General features: G+C 39.9%; 1 protein-coding gene across 7 annotated transcripts in view; it reads left to right on the forward strand.

Annotated features, from left to right (window-relative positions):
* The window catches only part of RNF17 (ring finger protein 17), a 318,008-nt gene that overhangs the window by 75,641 nt on the left and 223,924 nt on the right, over positions 1–18,443 (forward strand). For all 7 annotated transcript variants that reach the window (XM_075851603.1, XM_075851604.1, XM_075851605.1 and 4 more), the window contains 3 exons: positions 3,122–3,199; positions 4,173–4,273; positions 6,874–7,045. In XM_075851603.1, coding sequence (XP_075707718.1) covers positions 3,122–3,199; positions 4,173–4,273; positions 6,874–7,045 — 351 coding nt within the window. The remainder of the gene's footprint in view (positions 1–3,121; positions 3,200–4,172; positions 4,274–6,873; positions 7,046–18,443) is intronic.

Below are 18,443 nucleotides of genomic sequence, written 5' to 3' on the forward strand. Positions count from 1 at the left end.
GAACTTGTATCTATCCGTTACTTGGTAACCAATTACATTTCAGTATGATTCAGTTACGTTCTGTGAAGTTTCACTCTTTTTTTCATGAAAACAATAGTGCAGTCAACCGCACTATTGTTTCTGTAAAAAAAAAAAAAGGAAACTTTCTGGATAGGAAACAAACGGAAACCAACTGCAGCATTACCATTGAAATGAATGGTAATGGAAACTGAATAGATAGTTTCTGTTCGGCTTTTTGTTGATCGGTTCCTCTGATGGAAAGGTTGAACGGAACCGATGAAAGGAACCCGAATGCTGATATGAATCACGGCAATACCTGTGTGTGTTGTGTGTGTGTGTGTATATATATATATATGTGTATATATATATATATATATATATATATATATATATATATACACACAGTGAAGGAAAGAAGTATTTGATCCCTTGCTGATTTTGTAAGTTTGCCCACTGTCAAAGTCATGAACAGTCTAGAATTTTTAGGCTAGGTTAATTTTACCAGTGAGAGATAGATTATATTTAAAAAAAAAACTGAAAATCACATTGTCAAAATTATATATATTTATTTGCATTGTGCACAGAGAAATAAGTATTTGATCCCTTTGGCAAACAAGACTTAATACTTGGTGGCAAAACCCTTGTTGGCAAGCACAGCAGTCAGACGTTTTTTGTAGTTGATGATGAGGTTTGCACACATGTTAGATGGAATTTTTTCCCACTCCTCTTTGCAGATCATCTGTAAATCATTAAGATTTCGAGGCTGTCACTTGGCAACTCGGATCTTCAGCACCCTCCATAAGTTTTCGATGGGATTAAGGTCTGGAGACTGGCTAGGCCACTCCATGACCTTAATGTGCTTATTTTTGAGCCACTCCTTTGTTGCCTTGGCTGTATGTTTCGGGTAATTGTCGTGCTGGAAGACCCAGCCACGAGCCATTTTTAATGTCCTGGGGGAGGGAAGGAGGTTGTCACTCAGGATTTGACGGTACATGGCCCCATCCATTCTCCCATTGATGCGGTGAAGTAGTCCTGTGCCCTTAGCAGAGAAACACCCCCAAAACATAATGTTTCCACCTCCATGCTTGACATTGGGGACGGTGTTCTTTGGGTCATAGGCAGCATTTCTCTTCCTCCAAACACGGCGAGTTGAGTTAATGCCAAAGAGCTCAATTTTAGTCTCATCTGACCACAGCACCTTCTCCCAATCACTCTCAGAATTATCCAGATGTTCATTTGCAAACTTCAGATGGGCCTGTACATGTGCCTTCTTGAGCAGGGGGACCTTGCGGGCACTGCAGGATTTTAATCCATTACGGCGTAATGTGTTACCAATGGTTTTCTTGGTGACTGTGGTCCCAGCTGCCTTGAGATCATTAACAAGTTCTCCCCGTGTAGTTTTCGGCTGAGCTCTCACCTTCCTCAGGATCAAGGATACCCCACGAGGTGAGATTTTGCATGGAGCCCCAGATCAATGTCGATTGACAGTCATTTTGTATGTCTTCCATTTTCTTACCAACAGTTGTCTCCTTCTCACCCATCGTTTTACTTATGGTTTTGTAGCCCATTCCAGCCTTGTGCAGGTCTATGATCTTGTCCCTGACATCCTTAGAAAGCTCTTTGGTCTTGCCCATGTTGTAGGCTTTAGAGTCAGACTGATTAATTGAGTCTGTGGACAGGAGTCTTTTATACAGGTGACCATGTAAGACAGCTGTCTTTAATGCAGGCACCAAGTTGATTTGGAGCGTGTAACTGGTCTGGAGGAGGCTGAACTCTTAATGGTTGGTAGGGGATCAAATACTTATTTCTCTGTGCACAATGCAAATAAATATATATAATTTTGACTATGTGATTTTCTGAGTTTTTTTTTAATATATAATTTATCTCTCACTGGTAAAATTAACCTAGCCTAAAAACTCTAGACTGTTCATGTCTTTGACAGTGGGCAAACTTACAAAATCAGCAAGGGATCAAATACTTATTTCCTTCACTGTATATATAGATCTCTTTGTTTTTTCTTTTTACACTTTTGCTAAATAAAACCCTTTACTGTGAACACTTTTTTTTACCCCCTAATAAACTTTTATTGAACTTTAATAACTTTATTCACTAGATGTACAATTACACACTGTGGCAGTTAATAGGGTCTAATAGTACACACGTTGCACGGACAGGTTAACTAGAATGTGCAATTATGAGGGGGGGGGCAGGCTGGCATTTATGGGGGCGGGGCTGCGGCTGGAAGTTATAGGGGCTGTTGCTGACAACTATTTGGGTATTAAGGGTGGCAATTATGTAAGGGGGCTATGGCTGGCAATTATGGGGGTTGTGGCTGGCAGTTATAGAGGGGCTTAGGCTAGTATTTATGGGAGGGGGTGGCTAACCGCTATAGGGGGCGAACTGTTGCTAACAATTATGGGATGAACGGTGTCTGACAAATATAGGGGTACCTGGGCTTGACGTCTATGGGAACAACTGCTGCTGGACATATATGGGGGGGTACCCATGAGGCACCTATGACTATAGACAAGTGCCCGCATAATTGTCAGCCACAGATTTACCTTTAATTGTTACTTATAGGGGTACCTGTGACTGACTATTATGAGGAAAGCTGTGGCGCTATTATGTTACTGCTGTAGGCACTAGAACATTTTATTTTATATTTGTTTTTTCGTTTTATTGTGGAGACATATGCTGATGTGTGCCGTAGGATTGCCTATTAAACAGATAATGTGCGCATGCAAAAATAGATCCTTTTTGTACTATATAGGTTTAAAAAAAAAGCACACCACAGTCTGGGCATGGTGTGAATAGAACCTTCAGCATATTCTGATAACAAACTCATAGACTGCACAGCACAGGTAAAAAATGAGCTACCTAATAGGAAGATTGCCTATTGTCAATGCTCTAGTGAAAATGACTAGATTTTACATTTTGTGTATAGACTGTAACATGGAAAATGTTAAAAAATTGTTTTACCTAAAAATGTACAATACATTTCATTTTAATATCAGCTCACCTCCATTTATAGTTATATTTAAGCCACTCTTTCCACAGAGTTTAAGACCTTTCTTTCCCAACTCTACTGCACGACGCACATATGCTGTTTTTTTTTTTTTAGGATAATCTTTATCACAAGATTGATGAGGCATTGATCATTGCAAACAACACTCTTCATCATCTAAATTCAGCTTTCAAGGTACATAGTGATTTGAAATGCTTAAAGAAATTTGGTTTTATGTTTTTATCCAAATCCATTCAGAAAGATTTGGTTTACTTGCTCTGTCAGGTTTATTTTATTTTAAAAGACAGTGGAACTTTAGATTCCCAGAGTACAGGCTTTTCTTGAAAATACGAGAAGTGCTTAAGGTAAAGAGCCCTGTTAATAGGCTGCCCTTCTCTAGTGTTGCTGAACGTTCACGGATTCTGCTACTTGTTTTGGCCGCTCATGCCCCTGTAAAGGCTTTTTAGACTTGAATTTCACAGCTTGCTGATATCATCTGGCCTTTCAGTCAGCGTTGGTAAATTCTACTAGCTCTGTCACATAGACTTATTCAGAGACAGGTAAACACCTTCGTGGTGGCAAAACTACAATTCTCACCCTGCCCTGACAGCCGCAGAGCTGCTTCACCTTTGATACTGTTTGCTCTTATATTGCAATTAAAGCGTATAAATATATAAAGAATTCCTCCTCCTCTTATCACAATCCTGTGTCTGGCTGTAAGAAAACTGGCTGCAGCAGATACCTCTTCATCTGTCCTGTCTGCAGTAAAGCACAAAGATCTCTAAGCCCCGCCCATAATACTGAAAATGTATGAAAATTGGCCCTGTGTTCTTTACAGGATTTATACAAGACTGTTTGTATCAGAACATGCACAAAATCCTGCAGAGTAACAGTGCGGGCAAGTTCATATCCTGATTACTTTTATCATTAATTTCTGGGTTTACTGTTATAATGGAACACTAAAAAAAATTAAGCGGTAATTAGTGGGAATATTTTGCAAGATTACTTTGACTCAACATATTTATTGACCATTTGTGTGTTGTGTGTTTCCTAGTGTATGCCATGTTTGGAACAAGTCAGAGAAAAATGTAACTTCTTTAATTGTGAATTATATTATAGATTAAACTGTTGATTACTTTGTTTCTTTTGTTCCCTTCTTCGAGTTTAGACTTTGGAAATACTAGATGCTAAAAGTAAGCTGCAAGAAAAAAGTCTATCTAATTCAATTCATGAGGCATTTGGAAAACTTTTGCTTGCTTTAAAAAAAAGGTGGGTACTCTAGTGAGCGCTTCATTCTAAGGATCGGCGTGGGTCCAAGCAGTTGGAACCCCCATCAATCAGTAAGTGATGGCAGATCCGATCTTTAAATCCTTAAATTTATAATATTCATGAGATGACATTGTGATTAAGAAACCAAGATCACAATGCAAGTTATTTATAGAAAATAACCATTAGACCATGTACTTTTTGAAATTTTCACGCAGATTCCGTGCCGAAATCGCATCAAACAACCTTCTTTTTTTTTTATTGGAGGATCCACGCTGTTCTCGCAGCAACAGAATGGTCACTTGACTCGGCAAACGCAGCAGATTTCCAAAGCCAATTTTTTATTTATTTTTTTCTCCCATTGAATCGAGCTAATCCGCAGCAAAACTTCATGAAAAAAATTGGCGATTTTATTCGCAGATTTCTGACGTCATTTTCACTTGTGGATCTGCAGCATATTTTTCCTATTTCTGCATCAACCATGTGACCATTCCCTTAACTACAGAAACAAAAACTAAAATGAAAAACTCAAATAAATAAAACAAAATAAGCCACTGGATGGTTCAGGAAATTGACATGATCTGTAGGAAGTAACAACATTCCTAGTTGTCCTCTTAAAATACAGTATCCATACCATTTCTTTCAAGGGTTTTCCCATAAGCAATATTTATCACCTATCCACAAGATAGGTAATAAATATCTGATCGGTGAGGGTCTGACTGCAGGACCACCCCATCACGAGATTGTGCTGAAGATGGCACTCGCCAGCCCCATAGAAATGAATGGAGCGGTGGTCGAGCATGCACACTACCACTCCTTTCCTGTGGGACTTTCAGAAACGGCACGGTAACCCCGTTCTCGTGATCGGTGGGGGTCCCAGCAGTTGCACCACAACATTCAGATATTTATCACCTATCCTGTCGATAGGTTATAAATAATGCTTATGGGAAAACCCCTTGCCGACCAGCCCACGTAGAAATAACGGGCTGCAGCAGTGGTCCTTGTGCCAGCAGCCTGTTAATCTACGTGTGTTCCTAACAGAGCACAGAGGTATTCACCGCAGCCCGGCATCTCCCAGTACAGGTTACTAGCAGCCTTAGCACTGATGGAAACCATTTGGTCGGATCACAGCGGTGATCCCCGCCGATTAACCCCTTAAATGCGTTGGTCAATAGCGACCGCCACGTTTTCAGTTGTTATAACAACATAGGCACCACGCGGCACGGTTGCGGGTTGCTATGGCAACCGTAGGCCTAATAAAGGCCTCCGGTCTGCCATCCACGGAAGATGATTAGGTCCTGCCAGAGGTAGGATCTAATATGCCCCCTGTCAGTGTGAAACTGACATGTATAATACTCTGCAATACATAAGTATTGCAGGGTATTATAACAACGATCCAACAGTTCAAGTCCCTAGTGGGACTAAAAAAAAAAAAATGTACAAAAATATTAAAAAGTAAAAGTTGAAAGTAATAAAAAAAAAAAAAAATCACACTTTTTCTCTTTATAAAGTCCTTTATTATATGAAAAAAAAAATACACTATGTATAATTGGTATTGCCGTGTCCGTAATGGCCTGAACTATAAAAATATAATGTAAATTATCCTGCACAGTGACCGCCATAAAAAAACGATACCAGAATCACTATTTTTAGTCACTTCAGTTCCCTAAAATGTAACAAATAGGGATGAAAAAGTCGCATGTATCCAAAAATGGTACCAATAAAAACTAGTTTGTTCTGCAAAAAACAAGCCCTCACACAGCTTTCTTGATGGAAAAAGAAAAAAAGCTATGACTTAGAATATGGTGGCACAAAAACGAAGTAATTTTTTTAAAACCGTGATTTTATCGTGCAAACAACGTAAAACATAAAAAACCTATATACAGCTGTAATCGTATCGACCCGCAGAATAAATTAAATATGTCATTTATAATGCACGGGGAACGGTGTAAATTTTTTTTTTTCTAAAAAAAAACCAATAGAAATCTTTACTGCCTAACTACACTAAATGCAGCAAAAAACCTGTGGGATCAAAATGCTCACTATACCCCTAGATACATTCTTTTTAGGGCTGTAGTTTCCCAAAATAGGGTCACTTCTGGGGGGTGTCAACTGTTTTGGTCCCTCAGGGGCTTTGCAAATGCGACATGACACCCAAAAGCCAATCCAGCAAACTGCAGTGAAAGAAGCTGAGCTGGAACAATGAGAAGTGTATGACGCTGATTGGTCACTGATTGGTCAGCCTCATACACTTCTCTGTACAACGCCCAGTTGGTAAAAAGTAAAAAAAAAACACCCAGTTGGTCATTAAGAAACCAATTAGCATAAATCTAAAATTGCTCATAACTTGCTCAAAAATGATATTTTTTCAAAATAAAAACCACTGTTATCTACATAACAGCGCCAATCAGATTATGTAGAAGATAGGCCACTTATAATCTGGTGACAGAGCCTCTTTAAAGACCTTTTTGGTTTTGTTTTCATTGAAATGCATTTATTTGGGGATGAAAATAAGTTTTGTGATTGACATATATATGTATATGTGTGTGTAAATATATATATATATATGTCAGTTTATATATTTGTTCATGTATTTGTCTTAGGAAATCTGATGTACTTAGGGACTTAAGAGCAATAAATGAAGCGTATGCTGCAGAGCTGCAGAATGCTATGAAGAACATAGAGAAGCAGAAAAAGTGTTTGGAGACTAGAGTTGCATTTGCTGAAGGACTGAAACAGTCACCATTAGTGACCGTGTACTGTGATCTAAATCAAGTAAGTATACTTTGCTACAGATACAAGTGTCTGCTTTGTAGTGCCATTTAATTTACATTTAACACCCATGGTAAAACCATAAGATGTCAAGACACCTAGGTCTTCACTGGGAATTGGATTGCAGATATTTATCGGAACACCCTATGGAAACAGCTTAGCGAGTTACCCTGTTTCTGTAACTCCCGACCATGTAATCAGGAAGTGGCTGGGAGTCCGCGTGAGCACAGAAAGCTATAACGGGGATTTGGGGGCCCCGTTCTAGAGATGGGTGCGGGTCACAGAGGTGGCAGATCCTGTGCATATGTCAAAAATGTCCTTCATGGGGAAACCCCTTTAAGTGTAGTCATTAAAGCTAGAAGAGATCTCAGGATTCCATCACCCATGGGTCAAATCAGGAAGTACTCCTGAATGAGGTCCAGGGTAGACAAATGCGATGGAAGGTATAAGTATTTGGGTTTTCTGCATTATCTAACATGATCAATTCCTCCATTTGCACAATGTGGTACAGACAACCCCTGAGGAAGCACTCACAGCGAAACGCGCGTTGGGGTCTCTGTGGTAGCGCGAACGACGATTTATAGAATCTTTTTGCTGTTATGGGTAAGGCTGTCTTCTAAGCGATATTTGCATGCACTGACACTTTCTCCTGTTCCCCTTACACTAGTCGACTATGTCTACAGGGATTAGAGCTAATCAGTATGGAACCCATTTGGGTCTGAAATAGATCTTGCAGCCATCTAATACAGCCTTTCTATTTTTACATGTTATCCAGCAATTTCCATGTCTCACTCCATAAACTTTACTAGTCTTGTCCTTTACATGTTTTTTAATATATTGTTTTTCGTATTTGTGTAATAAAATGTCCATATTCTCATATACTTTTGGCTACATGCTCTAGTTCTTTTGTGTATGGTTAACTATTTTGTGTAGTATTACTATCTGTCTTACAAGCAGATACATTAAAATTTAGAAAAATGCAATTTTAAAAAAAAATGTTCGCTACGTTTTGCCTTTTTTTCACAATTAAATAGTGAATGTATCGACCAAATTTTACCAGTAACTTAAAGTCCACGGTGTCACTAGAAAACAATCTCAGAATCGCTTGGATGGGTAAAAGCATTCCAAAGTTATTACCACATAAAGTGACACATGTCAGATTTGAAAAATAAGGCTCTGTCAGGAAGGTTAAAAGTGGCTGCAGTGGGAAGGGGTTAATCCTTTATAGAAAGTAAAGAAAAAGGAATATTCGACTGTTCAAAAAAAAAAAAAAAAAAATAGCAGTGCCAGTATTTTTCTTTGAAGGGAAGCTGTCACTACTTTTTTTTTATTTTTTATCATATATGATATTAAAATAAATTGTATTTATTTGTGTTCTCATGTTTTACTTTGTTCTTCTATATAGGGGCTGCCATTGTTTTTTTCATCTCTGTATGTGTCGATTAACGACACATACAGAGATGGAATACGGCACATACAACCCCATAGAGAATGTGAACGGGAGCCGTTCCATTCTCTGCAGCGTATTCCATCTGTGTGGGAACGGCGCATGCGCCGCTCCCACACATACAAAAACAAACTAGTTCGCAGAGCGAAATCCGGCGCCATTTTCATGTGGACCGGAAGCCGCTGCCGGACAGTAAGATGACGACTTCCGGCCGCGGCTTCCGGCCATATGTTCAAGAAAGCGAAGGCGCAAGAAATAGGAGTGGAGGCGGAAAAGGCAAGAGAAGGTAATTTATGTTCGTGTATGTGATGTGTGTATTCTGTTCGTGTATGTTCGTGTTATACGGTCTGCTGAGCCCTGTATCTAATCCTCCTACACTGTGCAGTCGCTCAGAAAATGGCGGCAAACAGTGTAGGAGGTTTGAAGATTCAAACCCCTCCTTCTGGCACTAGCCAGAATTAGGGAGGGGGGATTGTGTGAGGACACTAGAGAGAGTGTGTCTACCCCAAATTTGCAGCATAAAGCAAGGAGGTTGATTTACCACATTGACCGTGCTGCAATTTTGGGAACTACTCCCTCTAGTGCCCAGCACATGGAAATGTTATAAATTAGAATCTAATTTATAATATTTCCTGACTTGTGAAAAATGTAAAACAATGTGTAATCACTTAAATAATAATTGTTTAACTAAAAAAAATATCTAGCGACACATTCCCTTTAACCCCTTAATGACCAGGCTATTTTAAACCTTAAAGGGAATGTGTCGCTAGAAAATTATTTTTTTTTTAATTTATTTTTTAGTTAAACAGTGTATAGGTGATTAAACATTGTTCTAATTTTTTAAATTTTTTCACGAGTCAGGAAATATTATAAATTAGATTCTAATTTATAACATTTCCCAGCGCTAGTCACTAGATGGAGCAATTCCAAAAATTGCAGCATTGCATGTGGTAAAGCAACCACATTGCTTTATGCTGCAAAATTTGAGAAAACTCACTCGCTCTAGTGAGCTCTCAGCATCCCCCCCTCCTTTATCCTGGCTAGTGCCGGGAGAAACGAGGGGATTGAACGGTCAAACCTACACTGTGTGCCGCCTTTTTTTGAGCTAACACACCGTGTAGTAGGTTAACATACAGTAGTAAACACACAGTAAAACACTTACATACACAGACCTAACTTACCTGCCGCCGCCGCTCCGTCCGCTCCGTCTGCTACCTCCGCTCCAAGTGCACAAGTCCGGAAGCCGCGACCGAAAGTAGTAATCTTACTGTCCGGCCGCGACTTCCGGTCCACAAGAAAATGGCGCCGGACGTCGCACAGTTAAATTTGGACTGTGTGGGAGCGCCGCATGCGCCGTTCCCACACAGACGGCGTACAGCCTAGTGGATGGAACGGGCCCCGTTCGCATTCACTATGGGACTGTATGTGCCGTATTCCATGTTTGTATGTGTCGTTAATCGACACATACAGAGATGTAAAAAAAAAATGGCAGCCCCCATGGACAAGAAAAAGTGAAAAAAAAAAGTAAAACATAAATAAATAAAAACATTTTTTTAATAAAACACTAAAAGCAAATTGATATAAAAATTGTTTTTTTTCGTGACACTGTTCCTTTAATGACCAAGCCATTTTTTACGTTTTTCAATCGTCGCATTCCAAAAGCTATAGCCTATTTATTTTTGCGTCGACATAGCTGTATAAGGTCTTGTTTTTTGCGGGACAAGTTGTATTTTTTATTAGCACCATTTTGGGGGACATATTATTTATTGATTAACTATTAACTTTTTTTTGGGGGGGGGGGAGTAGAAAAAAAACTAACATTTCGCCACTCTTTTTCGCGTCTCAAATCTACGCCGTTTACCGTGTGATATAAATAACACAATAACTTTATTCAGTGGGTTTCTTACGATTGCAACGATACCAAATTTGTATATATTTTGTATGTTTTACTACTTTTACACAGTAAAAACGCTTTTTTTTGTTTTTGTGTCTCCATATTTGAAGAGCCGTAACGTTTTTTTCTTTTTTCGCCGATGCGGTTGTATGAGGGCTTTTTTTTTTGCGGGAAGACTTGTAGTTTTTATTGGTACCATTTTGGAGTAGATGCGACTTTTTGATCACTTTTTAGCACATTTTTTTAAAGTCAGGATTCACAGAAAACAGCAATTTTTCCATAGTTTTTTATTACATTTTTTACGGCGTTCACCGTGCGGGTAATAGATTTATAGTCGGGGTCGTTTTTTACTTTTTTAATAGTAAAGCGTTTTGTAAGTGGAAAAGCTGGGTTTTTCATTTTTTTTCACATTTTTTTTTTTTAATTAACTTTATTAAACTTTTTTTTTACTTTTTTACTAGTCCCACTAGGGGACTTTAATATGCGATTCTCCGATCGCTATTATAATACACTGCAATACTTTTGTTTTTGTTTAAAACGGACAGGCATCTGTTAGGTCATGCCTCCGGCATGATCTAGCAGGCATTCGCTCCAGGCAGACCTGGGGGCCTTTATTAGGACCCGGCTGCCATTGGAGACACAGACACTCGGCGATCGTATCGCCGGGTGGGGGAGAGGGGGAGCTCCCTCCCTCTCTCCAAAACCTACTCGGATGCGGTGCACGCTATTATGCACCGCATCTGAGGGGTTAAACGGGTGAGATCGATACTAATATCGATCTCACACGTCAGAGCAGGGACGCCCCCAGCCCTCAGCTGCCTCTGGCAGCCGAGAGCAGGGAGATTTGACGGCTCCCTTCTCTGTTTACTTTATCCTGATGCAGTGCCGTATAAAGGCATGTGCATCAGAATAAAGCCCTTTAGTGGCCGCCGCGTATTGGCGGTCACTAACGGGTTAAGGACACAGCCTGTTTTGGCATTCAGGACACAGCCAATTTTTTCAAATCTGACATGTTTCACTTTATGTGGTAATAACTTCGGAATGCTTTTACCTATCCAAGCGATTCTGAGATTGTTTTCTCTTGACACATTGGACTTTGTTACTGGCAATATTTGCTCGATACATTCAGTATTTAATTGTGAAAAACACCAAAATGTAGCGCAAAATTGCAAAAATTTGCATTTTTCTCAAATTAAATGTATCTGCTTGTAAGACATATAGTAATACCACGCAAAATTGTTGCTAATTAACATCTCACATGTGTCTACTTTAGATTGGCATTGTTTTTTGAACATCCTTTTATTTTTCTAGGACGTTACACGGCTTAGAACTTTAGCAGCGATTTCTCACATTTTCAAGAAATTTTCAAAAGGCTTTTCTTACAGGGTTCAGTTATGAAGCGGATTTTAGGGCCTTATATATTAGAAACCCCCGATAAGTCACCGCATTTTAAAAACTTCACCCCTCAAAGTATTCAAAACAGCATTTAGAAAGTTTCTTAACTCTTTAGACGTTTCACAGGAATTAAGGCAATGTAGAGGTGAAATTTTCAAATAATTTTTATTTATTTTTTTGCAGAAATTCATATTTCATCTATTTATTTTTTTTGTAACCCAGAGAAATGCAACTCAATATCTATTACCCAGATTCTGCAGTTTTTAGAAATACCCAACATGTGGCCCTAGTGCACTTATTGACTGAAGCACTGGCCTCAGAAGCAAAGGAGCATTTAGTGGATTTTGGGACCTCCTTTTTATTAGAAAATATTTTAGGCACCATGTCGGGTTTGAAAGGCTCTTGCGGTGCCAAAACAGTGGAAATCCCCCAAAAGTCACCCCATTTTGGAAACTATACCCCTTGAGGAAATTATCTAGGTATAGTGAGCATTTTGACTCCGCAGGTTTTTTGCAGAAATTATTGGAAGTAGGCTGTGAAAATGAAAATCTACATTCGTTCAAAGAAAATGTAGGTTTAGCTAATTTTTTCTAATTTCCACAAGGACTAAAGGAGAAAATGCACCACAACATTTGTAAAGCAATTTCTCCCGAGTAAAACAATACCCCGCATGTGGTCCTAAACGGCTGTTTGGACACACGGCAGGGCTTAGAAGGGGAAGAGCGCCATTTGGCTTTTGGAGCTCAAAATTAGCAGGAATGGTTTGCGGAGACCACGTCGCATTTACAAAGCCCCTAAGGGACCAAAACAGTGAAAACGCCCAAAAAATTACTCCATTTAGGAAACTACACCCCTTGAAGAATCCATCTAGGGGTGTAGTGAGCATTTTGACCCCACAGGGGTTTCATAGATTTTATTAGAATTGGGCAGTGTAGATAAAAAAAAAAATATTTTTCTTCAATAAGACGTAGCTTTAGCTCCAAATTTTTAATTTTCTCAACAAATAAAGGAATAAAAGAAACCCAACATTTGTAAAGCAACTTCTCTGGAGTACGGAAATACCCCATTTGTGGTCATAAACAGCTGTTTGGGCACACGGCAAGGATCAGAAGAGAAGGAGCGCCATATGGCTTTTGGAGCACAGATTTTGCTGGATTGGTTTCTTGACAGCATGTCACTTTTTTGCAAAGCTCCTAAGGTACCAGTACAGTGGAAACTCCCCAAAAGTGACTCGATTCACAAAACTACACCCCTTGAGGAATTAATCTAGGTCTGTAGTGAGAATTTTGACCCCACAGGTGTTTCATAGATTTTATTAGAATTGGGCAGTGAAAAAAAAATAAAAATCCTTTTTCTTCAATAAGATGTAGCTTTAGCTCAAAATGTTTCATTTTCTCATAAAATAAAGGAAAAAAGGAACCCCAACATTTGTAAAGCAATTTCTCTCGAGTACGGCAATACCCCATATGTGGTCATAAACTGCTGTTTGGGCACAGAGTAGGGCTCAGAAGGGAGTTAGCGCCATTTGCTTTTGGAGTGTAGATTTTGCTGGATTGGTTTCTGGGCGCTATGTCGCATTTGCAAAGTCCCAGTGGGACCAAAACAGTGGATCCCCCAGAAGTTACAATTTAAAAACCGCCCTCAAGGTATTCACCTAGGGGTGTAGTGAGCATATTAACCCCGCAGGTGATTGGCAGAAATTGGTGCGCACTCGATGTTGCAGAGTGAAAATGTTTTGTTTTTTTTCATAGATATGCCAATATGTGGTGCCGAGCTTGTGACACCATAAGAAGACCGCTCTCATTATTATGCTGTGTTTCCCAGTTTTAGAAACGCCCTACGTGTGACCCTAATCTTTTGCCTGGACATTCGACAGGGCTCAGGAGTGAAACAGTACCATGTAAAATTAAGGCCTATTTTGGCAATTTACAAAGTTTTGGATCACAATTGCAAAGGCTCTGATTTGAAATAATAAAAGAAACTGCTGAGAAGTGACCCCATTTTGGAAACTGCACCCCTCAAGGAATTTAAGGGGTGTAGTGAGCATTTTCACCCCACAGGCCGTTTCCATGAATGATTGCGCTGTGGAAGGTGCAAAGTAAAATTGTCATTTTTTTTTTCCTCTGATATGCTATTTCAGTGGCAAATATGTCGTGCCCAGCTTGTGCCACTGGTGACACACAACCCGAAAATGTTAAAAGGGTTCTCCTGGGTATGGCGATGCCATATATGTGGAAGGGAACTGCTGTATGGGCACACTGTAGGGTTCAGAAGGGAGGGAGCACCATTTGGCTTTTGGAGCATGGATTTTGCTTGGTCGTAGTTTTGTTTGGAGCCTTACTGGTGTTTCCGTTTATAATGTGGGAGTACATGTAAGCCGGGCGGAGTATATAAGGGGCATAGTCAGGTGGTATAATAATGGGGTAAAAAAAACAATAAAATAATCCATAGATATTTGTTACGCTGTGACACAATCCTTTCTGCACAGGCCGGTATCACTAATAAATGGTCCTTCCTTACTCCCCTTTTGGTCCACACTCCGCACCTTTGCAGTTTGAAGAATTTTGCTGGGAAGTGTTGTCTTGGTATAATACGGGCACCCTCGCTTCCAGCAGATATGTTTGGGCCCTCCCCTTCATGGTTCCCTAATTTTAGTGACCTTGATAATTCGCCACTTGAAACAGAAGAAATGTTCCCCTCAGGTCGGCACAACTGCATATTTTTTCTTTCCTGGCTTACTGGAGCCTTAACTTATTTTATTATTGCATAGACGTAGTGGTAGGAGGGCTGTTTTTTTGCGGGACGAGCTGTAGTTCTTATTGGTACCGTTTTGGGGTACATGCGACTTTTTGATCACTTGCCTCCCCAAAAAAATGGATAACGAGGTGAGCAAAAAAACTGCAATACTGGCATATTTAGTTCTTTTTATACAGCATTCACCATGCGTCATAAATTACATGTTAACTTTTTTCTGCTGGTCAGTCCGATTTCGGCGATACCTAATTTATTGCATTTTTTTTTATGTTTTACAACTTTTTGCACAATAAAACTACTTTTGTAAAGAGTGGATTTTTTCTGTCGCCAAGTTGTGAGCTATAGCTTTTTATTTTTTTTCGTCGACGGAATTGTATGAGGGCTTGTTTTTTGCGAGACGAGTTATAGTTTTATAGGTAACATTTTTGGGTACATGTGACTTTTTGATCACTTTTTATTTCAATTTTTGGAAGACAAAAGTGACCAAAAAATATCAATTATGTCAGTATTTTTTAGGGTTTTTTTTACGGCGTTCACTATGCGGAATAAATAACATAATAATTTTATAGTTCAGGTCGTACGGTCACTACGATACCAAATATGTATGGCTTTATTCTTTTTTTCATTAATAAATGACTTGACAAGGGAAAAAGGGCGATTGTGGTTTATGTTATTACTTGAAACTTTTATTGTATTTTTTTTAAAACTTTTTGTTTTTACTTTACACTTTTTTTTTATTTACACTTTTCTTTAGTCCCACTAGGGGACTTGAAGGTCCAACTGTTTGATGTTCTAATACATTGCACTACCCATGTAGTGCAATGTATTAGAACTGTCAGTTCACTGACAGCAAGCCGATCAGGCACCGCCTCCGGACGGGGCCTAATCTGCTTCCGTAATGGCAGATAGGAAGCCATTGTTAGGCCTCCTGTTGCCATAGTAGCAGTCGCCAGCCTTGCCATTGCATGGCAGGCTGCCGATTGGATACAAACCCCTTTGATGCAGCGATCACATTGGATCGATGCATTGAAGGCGTTAATGGCAGGAATCGGAGCTAGCTCCGGTTCGTGCTTTTACAGTGGGATGTCCGCTGTAACATACAGCTGACACCCACTGCTGATGACGCCGGCTCAGCTTCTGAGCCGGGAGCTGAGCCGGCGCCATCCTGCCGATGGTACCGGAAGCCTTTTGGGCCCCGCCGACGTGCAGGGCATAGGAGGATTTTGTTGCTGGCAGACCGGGAGGTATTAGGCCTCCGATCGCCTTTGCAACCCAGTGATCACGTTGCTGGGGTGCCGGTGGCTATGAACTCCTCACATGCTGCAATCTCTATTGAACGCAGCATGTGAGAGGTTAATCGGCCGGATCGGAGGCTAGCTACGATCCTGGCTGATACCTCAGAGTGTCAGCTGTAACATACAGCTGTCACCAGGCGGTTAGGTCGCTGGCTCCGCTCCTGAGCCAGCTCCATCTCATTTACTTACAGTTACGTGGAATTGCGTTAAAACACCAGTTCCAATCACGTAACTGTACGTGAAAATGCAGGAAAGGGTTAAAAACTCAAATGTAATGTATAAACTGAAAATGTTTCAGATTTTACTTTACTGAACTAATATTTTCTTGGCATAATCGTTGTTTCTGAGAACTGCTTGACATCTGTGTTGCATGGAGTCGACCAACATCTGGCACATTTGTACAGGTAGTCCAGTCCAGGAAAATTGTACTACATTCCACCTTTCTGCTGCATTTTTGATGTCACCCCCTCAAGTTCTCTATCGGATTGAGGTCACTGGATTGGGCAGGCCACTCCATTACCTCAATCCTGTTTGTCTGTAACCAAGATTTTGTTCAGTTTACTGGTGTGTTTTGGGTCATTATCGTGTTGAAACACCCATCTTTGGCATAAGGAAGCATGATCTCCTGAAATATTTTTATATATTCAAACTGATCCATGGTCCCTTGTATGTGATAAATAGGCCCAACACCATGGTATGAGAAACATCCCCATATCATGATTTTTGCAGCACCATGCTTTACTGTCTTCAGTGTACTGTGGCTTGAATTCAGTGCTCTGTCATACTATCTGCGGCCACTAGACCCAAAAAGAACAAGTTTACTTTCATCAGTCCACAAAATGTTGCGCCATTTCTTTTTGGGCCAGTCAATGTGTTCCTTGGAGAATTTTGACCTATTCAGGACATTTCAACAACGGGACTTTGCGGGGAGTTCTTGCTGGTATGTTGGTTCCACTTAATCGTCTTCTGATTGTAGCAGTACTCACTGGTAACTTCTGATCATCTTTGATCTTTCTGGATGTGATCATTGCTGAGCCTTTGCCGTTTTGGCTATTCTTCGATCCATTCGGACAGTAGCTCCACGCTGCTGTGTCTTTCAGGTTTTGGTTGCAACTTAAAGGCATTTGAGATCATTTTAGCTGAGCAGCCTATAATTTGCAGCACTTCTCTCTGTTTTTCCCTCTCCAATCAACTTTTTAATCAAAGTACGTTTTTTATCAGAACAATGTCTGGAAAATTTCCCCAGTATTTCAGAAGGAAATGCTCTATAACCAACATGTGCAACATTTGCCACCCTCCTATACCTTAAATAAGGGCCAAAATTTACACCTGTTATTCCACAGAATGAATGACTTCACCAATTTAACTCCTCACTGCTACTATTTTGAACAAGCCCCTTTCAATTAGCACCTTAACGCACTATGAGGCAACTGTACGTCATAGTTTGCCCTGCCGTAAGGCACTATGTGGTGCAGTTACGTCATGGTATTTTTCTGTCACCATGTAAAAAGACATGGTGACAGAACAGTGATATTGTATGTCACAGACAGCCAATAGTCAATATGATGCGGTGGTGGACCAATCACGGCACGCCGCCGCCCGTGTTCGCTGTCATCAGTCACTAGTGAGTGACCAATCACAGAATTGCAGCATGGTTACCTGGCAAAAATAGCCTGGGAGCCAAGTTGCTATCCGATCGCCTGTTGGCAACAGGAGGCTTAACAATGGCCTCCTGTTTGCCACGTACGGAAGCCCATTAGGCACCTTCCGGAGACGGAGCCTAATAGGCCTGCTATGAGTGAATTACTGACTGCTCTAATGCATTGCACTACGTGAGTTGTGCAATGTATTCGTGTAAAAATAAAAGGTGCAGGCCTTCAAGGGGCAAAAAAAAAAAAGTTGTTCTACAAAAGTGTAAAAATAAAAGTTACAATTAAAAAAACAAAATACAAACGGTCTTTTTTCTTGTAAGTCAGGTTTTTTTTAATAGAAAAAAATGAAAACATTTAAAAAAAAGTACACCTATTTGGTATCACCGCGTCCGTAACCACCCAAACTGCAATGTTATTGTTCTTGCACGGTGATCACCGCAAAAAAATAAAAACCATTGCCAGAATCGCTATTACCAATAAAAACTACAACCCGTCCCGCCGTATAGCTCTCAGAATATGGTGACACAAAAAATGTATATATTTTTTTTTATTTTTTTAAAGTGATTTTATTGTGCAAATGCTGCAAAACATAAAAAAAAGTATATATATACAAATGTTGTCGCCGTAATTTTATCGACCTGCAGAATAAAGTAAAATGTAATTTATAGCCCCCGGTGAACACTGTAAAAAAGAATAAAGCACATTGTTAGAATTAGTTTTTTGGTCACCTTACTTGGCAAAATGTTAAATAAAAAGTGATCAAAAAATCGCATGTACCCCAAATTGGTACCAATGAAAACCTACTGATTGTCCCACAACAAATAAGCCTTCACACCGATTCGTTAGAGAAAAAAAAATAAAACAGTTTGGGCTCTCCGAATATGGTGATGCAAAATGTGAAGTGTGTTCCAAAAGCGGATAAGATTGGGTGCCATTTATGATTGTGACGCTGGCCACTTATCTA

This window comes from Rhinoderma darwinii, chromosome 2 (genome assembly GCF_050947455.1).
Source record: "Rhinoderma darwinii isolate aRhiDar2 chromosome 2, aRhiDar2.hap1, whole genome shotgun sequence".
NCBI lineage: Eukaryota > Metazoa > Chordata > Amphibia > Anura > Rhinodermatidae > Rhinoderma > Rhinoderma darwinii.